Consider the following 11,467-nt stretch of genomic DNA (forward strand, 5'->3'; position numbering starts at 1 on the left):
AAATTGAATTCAATAAGTTTCATACATAGCAACATAGTTTTCTAAGCGTTTGATAGTAAATATGAATGTAAATTTTGAAAAAAAATTAGGTTCAAATGGCTGCAGAAAAAAATTGGCTGATGTTTTTCATTCGATCAAAAGTTCCTTTTGTAGAGAATTAAATTCCCTACAAAATGGCACCTTGGCCATTTTTTAATCAGTTATATTTAATGAGTTGTAAAATATTAAGTTGGGATAAAAAACAATTTTATTAGAAAATTCTTATTCACGCGAGCGCTAACTGAAAAATAGACATATTGAGCTGAAATTTTTTCAGGATTTTTTTTTTAGTGAGACAACCTAATTTTCGTATGGGACCGAAAAAAAAAAATATCGATTTCATTTGGCACAGTCTAATGACTATCATTATAATTTTGAACAAATGGTTATTAGGAATAAGTTAGGATTGAAGTTAATAATTTGGGATCTATAAAAAGTAAAATGGCTTGCAGTAAAAAACAAAATTACTTAACAAAAATTCATTTCATTTTCTATATAACTTTTGTTGTTAAGTATACAGACATAGTGATTACAATCTTAAATAAAATATTATAATTATTGTTTACAATTATCCTGCAGAATAACATACTCAATTTTTAGTATAAAAGCTTAACTTATATGCATTTAAGTAATTTAAAAAAAAAGCAAGTAATAGCATTAAAAATAAATTAATCAAAGTTATTACAATTTCAGTAATAATAAATATTTGGTGTCTTTTTAACTAACACTATAAGTTTCTAGAAACAAAAATTAAATAATATAAATAGTCCAATAAGTAATTCAAAAGAGTAGAAAAAACTACATACGTCCTAAATTATCAATAGTATTCTTATATTATTGTAGCAAGTCAATTGAATTCCGTATTTTACGTCGTCACTACTTATTCAATTATAATTTTATCCACTGAATTTTTATACTTATTGCCCATGAATTAAATACTTGATCATTATTTACATGATCCCTGCTTAATGACTTAACATAACACAACAATATCAGCCTTACTAAATAATTACATCTATTTAATCCCATTTCTTACTGAAATTGATAGTCAATAAGAGTAAAGCGTAAAAATTTGAACCCATCCATTTCGTTGTTTAACTCAATCAATGATGTGATTTCTGGAAGTAAGTTTATAGGTTGATCTGAATTCTGAATTACTCCGGACGTATAAAAGTTACTGTTATTAACCGGATAGTCAGTGGTAGTATTGTATTCTTTATAGTTATAATCTACGTATTCGTCAGGGTTTGCATAATAACTGTTATTATTATTATTATTATTATTATTATTATTATTATTATTATTAGTATTATTATTATTATTGGACCCACTGAGAGATAGATAATGATAATTATAGTTGTCGTTGTACATTTTGACAACAGAAGAATTGTTGAAAATGTTATTATTATTATTATTATAATTATTATTATTATTGGGCCCACTGAGAGATAGATAATGATAATTATTGTTGTCGTTGTACATTTCGACGACAGAAGATTTGTTGAAAATGTTATTATTATTATTATTATTATTATTATTATTATTATGACTATTATTATTATTATCATTATTATCATTATAATTATTATTATTGGACCCACTGCGAGATAGATAATGATAATGATTGTTGTCGTTGTACATTTCGACGACAGAAGATTTGTTGAAAATGTTATTATTATTATTATTATTATGACTATTATTATTATTATCATTATTATCATTATGATTATGATTATTGGACCCACTGCGAGATAGATAATGATAATTATAGTTGTCGTTGTACATTTCGACGACAGAAGATTTGTTGAAAATGTTATTATTATTATTATTATTATTATTATTATTATTATAATTATTATGACTATTATTATTATTATCATTATTATCATTATGATTATTATTATTGGACCCACTGCGAGATATATAATGATAATTATTGTTGTCGTTGTACATTTCGACGACAGAAGATTTGTTGAAAATGTTATTATTATTATTATTATTATGACTATTATTATTATTATCATTATTATCATTATGATTATGATTATTGGACCCACTGCGAGATAGATAATGATAATTATAGTTGTCGTTGTACATTTCGACGACAGAAGATTTGTTGAAAATGTTATTATTATTATTATTATTATTATTATTATTATTATTATAATTATTATGACTATTATTATTATTATCATTATTATCATTATGATTATTATTATTGGACCCACTGCGAGATATATAATGATAATTATTGTTGTCGTTGTACATTTCGACGACAGAAGATTTGTTGAAAATGTTATTATTATTATTATTATTATGACTATTATTATTATTATCATTATTATCATTATGATTATGATTATTGGACCCACTGCGAGATAGATAATGATAATTATAGTTGTCGTTGTACATTTCGACGACAGAAGATTTGTTGAAAATGTTATTATTATTATTATTATTATTATAATTATTATGACTATTATTATTATTATCATTATTATCATTATGATTATTATTATTGGACCCACTGCGAGATATATAATGATAATTATTGTTGTCGTTGTACATTTTTACGTCAGAAGATTTGTTGAAAATGTTATTATTATTATTATTATTATTATTATTATTATTATTATTATTATTATTATTATTATTATTATTATTGGACCCACTGCGAGATATATAATGATAATTATTGTTGTCGTTGTACATTTTGACGTCAGAAGATTTGTTGAAAATGTTACCATTTTGCATACTTCCGCTGTATGCTGTTTGGTAGTTACCATTTGTAAAATTGTTTGTAATGTCGTTTTTGATACCCATATCTTGATTTAGTGGTGACGGATAGTAATGAATAGTCGTATCTAATCTGGACGCGTTAATTCTTCGACAATTGATGTCTTCTGCGGCAATCATGAACTGATTTCTTTCATTTTTCGGAGGGTTAAAATTTTTTTTGTCATTGGTATCTACTTCATTTGAGATAGTTTTCCTCAACTTTAGTCGACGACGGTTAAACCACGCATTCACCTGTAAAATAATTATAAATTTAATGATTTTAGAAAATAACATTAATGAATGTTTTTATTACTACCGATGGTCACGATTTCGTTACTAATTTCGAATAACCAAAAATATATTTTGCATTTGACTTAAAGAAACAAATTTACTTGTCTTTGTTTTTTTCCAGCTCGTTTTTAAATTGTCTCACTTCCAATCTTTATTTTATCTGTCTGTTTTTAAATTGTCTCACTTCCAATCTATATTTTACATGTAAGATTCAATTTTTTTCAAAAAAATATTCCAAAATTTATTTTGAACGTTTGTATACAAATTTCGTGGTTTAAATTCAAACTACACGCAAAAGAGAGCAGTGGAAAAATTACAGTTTCTAGTGCAAGTAAAACTGGGCCTTTGGATGAAAGTCGTTAAGTATTATAGCTGCAATGTAATAATTGAGGCTACTCCTTATAATAAAGTAATCAAAATTATAAATACCAAATTTTATAGTTTCTAATGTATCTTTAGTTGAACGGAACTTAAAAATGTTAGTTACTCATTATTTTTCATCTGTTCTTATTTGAAAAATTTATAGTTTATAGAAAAAACGGAAAAAATTATATATAGCTATGTAGTTTTATATAGTACACTTATAGAATAAAATTATATTCATAAATAAAATATTGTAAAAAAAAATTTAATGCTCAATAATAATGCAAATAATGCAAAATTTTGAGAAAAAAGTCTTGCTATACACTGAGTGAAAAAAAACTTTTTTCAAGTATATAAATGTTTGTATCCTACCGAGTAAATATTTGTTTAATCTTAGTAAAAATGTACTCCCCCGCATGAAAAAGCTATATATTGTTAAAAGTATATAACAAAATATATGGTGAATATGTGATAAATATATAGCGGCAAAAATATCTATATTGAAAATAAATGTTTTTTACATATATTGGATTATATATTTATCATAATATATTTACTTGTATATAATGTTTTGTATTTATCTATATATATTATCTCATATAATGCTCAATATATTCTTATCATATATGGATAGTATATATATAATTTATAAGTATAATATAATAAACTTGATATATATATCCATATATTTTGACTCATATAATTAGTGGTATACGGTCTCTATATAATTGATTATATATGAAAGAATTTATATGATTAAATATATGGTTCGCGGTATATTGGAATTATATTTTTCCAGTATATTAAAACTTATATTTTTCGCAATATATTGAAAATTTTATTTTTTCAATTTCTACACAATTCCACAAAAAAAGTCAAATTTATTATTTTTTCTCTTTCTTTTCATTGACCTTATATTTACTGGCAATAACCTAAGAAAAGTAAAAAAAGTACCATATATTTTACAATATATTGGAAACCATATATTTTGCAATATATTGGAAAACATATATAAAAAATATAAAAAATACTATATATTAATTAATATGCTACTTTCAATATAATATATCAACGTAAAAAAGATATATTAAAATATATATGTAAAACATACATAAAAAGTCATATATTGATATATATATTGATAATATATTCTAGCAATATATTTTTTTTCAATATATTATCATATATTAATACGGCAAAAATATAAATATTATTTTATATATTGTACAATATATCACATTATAATATTCATATATTCTATCAAATATGTTTTCACATATAAAGTTTTTTCATGCGGGCCGATCAAGTACATTTTCTTAAAATAAATATAGAAATTCTTAAATCAAGAAAATATCACTCGGTTGAAGTACATATTTACTATGATTAAGCATGTTATTTGTTTGTGTAGTACCGAGTAAATATTTCTTTAAATTAAGTATTTATACTTAGGAAAAGTTTTTTTTTTTTCAGTGTATGAAACTAAAATAATTGCTACGTCAGAAATAATATAAATTTTACAGTTTCGAAGAAGCGAGACTTTGCTAATGATTGAAACTGAAATAAATCATGGATATATATTTAATTTTTTCTTTTTTCTGTGTTATTATTTAAATTTTATCGATATCTAGGCAATCCCAATAAAAACTAATTTTTTTATCTGATAGTAAATCATAATGTTGATTCAAAATAACAAAAATTTCATTTTCAAATAATATAAGAGAAAAAAAAATTTCTACCATATCTTATAAATATGTCACTAATAAATAATAAAAAAATTGCGAATTTTCTTACCGTTTTTTCGCTGATGCCTAATTGAGATGCGATGTCAAATCTTTCTGCATAGCACATGTAATTACTTTGACGGAAAAATTTTTCCAGCTCACTATGTTGTTTGTCGGTCAATTTAGTTCGTGTTCGTCTTGTTTTAATCTCTTCTGTAAAATGAAAAAAAAAAAATAACTATTACATTTGTTTATCACTTCTTTGTAAGTAATATCTACGCAGTTAATTTTATAATTACAGTATAAAATGAAAAAATCATCATAAAAACATTTTCTTACATTCTACTGATATTTATTCAATAAAATATTATGCAATTAGCATTTAAACTATATTTAATTAATTTTAGAACTATAGTCCGCGATAATCGCTAGTGTATGATTACTTGATACAAGCATTAAGTAAACGTACAAAGACATTAAATCGGATTTCAAAGAAAATAAAAAAAAAAAAAATTTAATCAAGTCAATTGTCAGTAATTCAATAAACGAATCCCGGGTCGAAAAATTTGATCTGATTTTAGTCTAACTGGACTGTATTTGGACTACTTGGTCTGTTATTGAACTTCGATAAAAATTTTAATCTATTTTTGATCTACCCGGACTGAAAAATTTGACCTGATTTTAGTCTGATTGGACTATTTGATCTGACTTTGATCTTTTATGAAAATTTTAAGCTGTTTTCGACCTGCTGCTTTAAAAAACAAACGCGTTACGAGCAGACTAAATTAGATTAATTCGTGAACATTAAAAAATTTTAATTCTGAAAATTTACAAGGACAAAACTAGATTAAATCGTGGACTTATAAAATTTCTATTTATGGGCAATATTTATGAAAAAACATTAAGTTGCAGAATTGATTATATTTTATTTACTATTTATTTACTATCTTTTGTTTAAAAATGTCGGCAGTTGATGAAAATTTGACAGCTTAATTTTTTAGTTGTCTTCATTGAATATTTATATCATTGAATAAAAGTGATAAAACAACTCTTAAAATGTCAAGAATTTTCTCTTATTTACTGGATAAAATTGAAAATATTTTGGCATAAGAAAACATCAAAATTCTTGTGCTACGGAGAAAAATGTTGGCTCGAAATCTACCAATTTTTATTATGCTGTCGACCAAACTTGAAACAGATAGTAAAGTATCCAAAAAATTACTATATGCTCTTGTAAAAAATTATTATGCTGAATCAAAATTATTATAATGTATGGAAGTAATTGATATTGAAGCTCATCGATAAGTTTCTTGCGCGTAATAAGTAATGTGATACAGTATAATCATTTTTTGTAAGAGCACGATCATTTTTTGGATGCTTTACTCCCTGTTTCAAGTCTAGTCGACATCGTTGTAAAAATTCGTAGGTTTCGAGCCAACATTTTTCTCCGTGTGACATCTAATTATGGAAGCACATTAGCATGTTTTAAATACCAAGAAAATTAAAATAAATTAATAAATCTAGATTATTATTATTATTATTAATATTTATATATATAAAAAGTCCTGTATTTGTCCTTAAAAACAACTGAACACAGACCAATAATTATAATAAAAAAGTCTGTTTTTAGTCTAAACGCGATTTAAAACAGACTAAATATCATACGAAAATAAGTCTGATATTAGCCTGGATAAGGAATAGTACGGGCAAAAACAGATTAAATTCTTAAATAAAATAAATACGATTTATAAACTTGAATTAAAGGAAAAATATTAAAATTTATCATTTATTTTAAAACAGATCTAATTTTTTGACCCGGGATGTAATAAAAAAAAACTAGAAAATAATTTGAATTTATAATTGAAGTCTTGACTAATTAATTAATAGTTAATATTAAATACTAAAACTCTTATATCCTGAATGAATGAACTACCATACACATGAAGCTTGAATAATCATTGAAGAGTAATGTATAATATTTATTTAAAATAATAGATCTTACTTTTTGTAATAGCTCGCTTCACTTTCCGTAAAGATGATTTATTTCTGAGACAATGATCTTGTTGTTGCTGAAGCTCTTCGGCGGGTAAATCGTTTATGTCTTTGTTGACGAAAGGCTTTTTTAATAGTTGATGCTCGAGTGATTGTCGATTCAATAATTTGGAGTTTGAAATGGCTGTTTTAAAAATATTATTCGCATCAACAGCATCAGTGGTTTTTTTAGCATCAAAAAGAGGTGAATCATCACGATTAAATTGTTGGTTGTAATTCCATTCTTCCGACTCGCTCGTCCTTATGCTCTCAGGTGAAGACGGATAAATTGGCAACTCTACCGACCAGTTAGACTCCTTGCATGTCTGATTAAAATCAGTGAAAGACATTTTTAATTTATTGTGCTTATCTAATTATTTTACTTTAAGCGAAAAATTATTTTCAAGTCCGTCCGAATAAAGTAACACTCGAAAATCACTCTACGACAGGTTTATAAGAACTGAATTTTCTTTGGTCAAGTCTGCCGATTTGTACAGAAGTACGTAGATACGTGGTGGAACTATCGGAGAAGGTTATTGGTTTGGGACCGCCTCCAAAATTTAAGTATTAGTTTGTATGTCTAGTTTTCAGATTTTCACACTTATAACAAAAGGCTGGTGACACCAAAGTCTAGACTGTGTCAGGTATAAGATTTAAGTATTTGTTGCAAGTGCACTTGAAATCATTCTAAGAAAATTATTCTCCTACTGAACTCAAAACAACCCGCATTGAAAAGCTATATATTGTTAAAAGTATATAAAAAAATATATGGTGAATATGTGATAAATATATAGCGGCAAAAATATCTATATTGAAAAATATATGTTTTTTTACATAGATTGGATTATATATTTATCATAATATATTTATTTGTATATAATGTTTTGTATTTTTCTATATATATTATCTCATATAATGCTCAATATATTCTTATCATATATGGATAGTATATATATAATTTATAAGTATAATATGATAAACTTGATATATATATCCATATATTTTGACTCATATAATTAGTGGTATATGGTCTCTATATAATTGATTATATATGAAAGAATTTATATGATTAAATATATGGTTCGCGGTATATTGGAATTATATTTTTCCAGTATGTCAAAACTTATATTTTTCGCAATATATTGAAAATTTTATTTTTTAATATACTTTTTCAATTTCTACACAATTCCACAAAAAAAAGTCAAATTTATTATTTTTTCTCCTTCTTTATATTGACCTTATATTTACTGGCAATAACCTAAAAAAAGTAAAAAAAGTGCCATATATTTTACAATATATTGGAAACCATATATTTTGCAATATATTGGAAAACATATATAAAAAATGTAAAAAATACTATATATTAATTAATATACTACTTTCAATATAATATATCAATATAAAAAAGATATATTAAAATATATATGTAAAACATACATAAAAAGTCATATATTGATAAATAAATTGATAATATATCCTAGCAATATATTTTTTTTCAATATATTATCATATATTAATACGGCAAAAATATAAATATTATTTTATATATTGTACAATATATCACATTATAATATTCATATATTCTATCATATATGTTTTCACATATAAAGTTTTTTCATGCTGGTAATCTGTTTTCTAGAGAGGGGACCGGAAGCTAACAATTAGTATAGTAAAAAGTTTTAAAAAATTAGTTCTTTCTGAGATAGAACTCGAACGTCATCTCAGTTTTTGAAATGCGAGCATGAATATTTTTTTTTTTTCAAATGTATTATTGCATTTATGCTTAAAATATATATTGTTAATTATTAACTATTAATTTATTTGTAAAAAGGATTTACATAGGCAATGTCTATCAGGAACTGAGTGCACCCGTTTTCAAAATTCTATCGACATAATTTTAAATGTACGTAAAGGTCTATACAATGAGGCGACGTCTACAATTGTCTAATTACTATAGACTGCAGCTGAAGTTTTATTTAGCTGACGTCTTAAAACTTAAAGTATATTGTAAAACTCGGCGTTTATTGTCGAGTCTATAAGTGTGAATTAACAGCAGGGTGCAACACACAGATCAATGACAATAGCACGTGTTTACTGTCGAGTGATTTATGTCCTTTTATCTTTGAGGCGCCGTAGGATTTCAAGTCTACATGGACTTAAAGACATACGTCATTTAGAATCCTCTTATTGAATTAATCTGGCGCCATAACAAATCTTTTGATAATAATTTTGTTGGTATATTCAATTTGTCTATTTTCGGTTAAGTCTATACTAATTACCTTAAAATATTCATATTTCGATATTCGTTAGCAATTTTTGTTGTTTATATTTTATGATTCTTTAGAAAATATCTTTGATGAATTTTTTAATTCATTACTCAGAGAAAGATATTTCAGAATACGTATATTTGTCATAATGATATTTTAAATTTATTTATAATGGAATAAAATATTCCAGAATAAATATTTGAAATTTTTAAAGAAAACATTATTGAATATTATACATTTTAAAAAAATAAATAAATAAATATGCTCTCTTAAAATGAACCAATGAAATTTCACTGATTCACTAGTGAAATTCACTGATTCAACCGATGACTAAGATGATCGCTTGGCTCACTGGTTGAGCCCGTGATACGCCGGCACACAGAAAAAAAGGAAATCTTGAACCAAGAAATAAAATGTCTTCGAAATTTTTTTCTTGAACCAAGCGAAATTTCTTACTTTATTGAAGAAAAAAAATTATTGGGATCAAGAAATTATTTCCTTCGCGGAAGACATAACTTTCTTAGTCTAACACATACATTCTTTAAACCAAGAAAAAACTTTCTTGGTCCCAAAAATTTTTTTTTTGGTTCGAGAAGATTTTTTTTTTAATTCAACAAATTTTTTTTTTGGCTGAAAATTGTTACGTTTTTAAGTCAAGAAAAAATGTCTTGAGCTGAAACGAAAAAGTTTTTGAACCATGAAAAATAATGTTTTAAACCAAGAACAAACTTTCTTAGCCCAAGAAAGTTTGTTCTTGGTTTAAAGCATTATTTTTCGGGCCAAGAAAGTTTGTTCTTAACTCGAGAAACTTTTTTCTCGTCTCAAGACTGTTACCTTATCGAGTCAAGAAACAGTGTCTTGACCTAAAAAAAGAAAGTTTTTGTGGTGAGAAAAAAAATTTTTTAAACCAAGAAGAAACTTTCTTGGGCCAAGAAATGTTTTTTTTTTGTCGCAAACAAAAAAAAATTCAGCCAAAAAATTAATTTTTTTAATTAAGCAAATAAATTTATCGAGCTAAAAAATTTTATTTTTTTTTTTCATTTTTTTATTGAACAATTTTTGTTTTTTTGTTTAAATATTACAAACAATGCTGTGAAGCAAATAAATGCTGCATCAGAAGCATTTATCAGGGATAGGCCAGTTTCGCAATAAGTTAAGCATTTAAAACAAATTGAGAAAAAACAATTATCGCTTTCACCAGGAATCGAACCCAGATCGATTCGGCGCTACGCGAGAGCTTTACCAATTAAGCCATCCCAGCCTTTGCCAGAATATGTTTACTTTGCCCACATATACTGAGCCATACTGGCTTATGGTCAGTCACATTTTTAGATCCTAAACACAGAATTAATATTACAAATGTTATGCCAATAATTTAGAAAAATGTTAATTTTGACATTCTACCAAAATACTGAACGGATCGTATGAATCGTTCATAAATGAATTTCGACATAAAAATAAAAAAGCTTTAAAAACAAAAAAACAAATTTAATTACAAAAAAAATTGAGAAATTATTCAACATTATTCAATTAATTTATTATAATAATATAATTTAGTTATTTAATTTTTAATTTATTTAAAATAAAAAGGTGGACTCAAAACCCATTTGCTACGCTAGTGTGAGAAAGAGAGAGAGTGGGGAGTATTCATTCCTTAGGATGCGAAGGAGGGAGCATCTATGAGTGAGAATCCAAGAGAAAACTTTCTTGGCTTGAGACTCTAGTAATCTTGGTTTGAGATTTTTCGTGTGATTGGTCAGAGAAAGTACACTATACTCAAACCAAGAGTTTAAATTATTTAAACCAACTCCCTTTATTTTTAGTTCGAGCTCATACCGTTTATTGTTTCAAAACATTATAGTTCTTTAATTAAGTGTATAATTTTCTCGAACTAAATAATTTTATTTCTTGGTTTAAGTAAGTAACATACTCAGGTTAAGAAAAATATTTATTATGCTAAAAAATGCAAGTATTTAA

The 11,467-nt window shown here is 25.1% G+C and overlaps 1 protein-coding gene across 1 annotated transcript; it reads right to left on the bottom strand.

Moving 5' to 3' along the window:
• Nucleotides 1-618: 618 nt before the first annotated feature.
• LOC130670168 (probable cyclin-dependent serine/threonine-protein kinase DDB_G0292550) lies at nucleotides 619-7,761 on the bottom strand. Its single transcript, XM_057473408.1, has 3 exons — nucleotides 7,195-7,761; nucleotides 5,263-5,405; nucleotides 619-3,069 (listed from the first exon to the last, which is right to left on the bottom strand). The coding sequence occupies exons 1-3, from the start codon at nucleotides 7,571-7,573 to the stop codon at nucleotides 1,072-1,074; spliced, it is 2,520 nt and encodes an 839-aa protein (XP_057329391.1). The 5' UTR covers nucleotides 7,574-7,761; the 3' UTR covers nucleotides 619-1,071.
• Nucleotides 7,762-11,467: the final 3,706 nt, after the last annotated feature.

This window comes from Microplitis mediator, chromosome 6 (assembly GCF_029852145.1).
Source record: "Microplitis mediator isolate UGA2020A chromosome 6, iyMicMedi2.1, whole genome shotgun sequence".
NCBI classification, from domain to species: domain Eukaryota; kingdom Metazoa; phylum Arthropoda; class Insecta; order Hymenoptera; family Braconidae; genus Microplitis; species Microplitis mediator.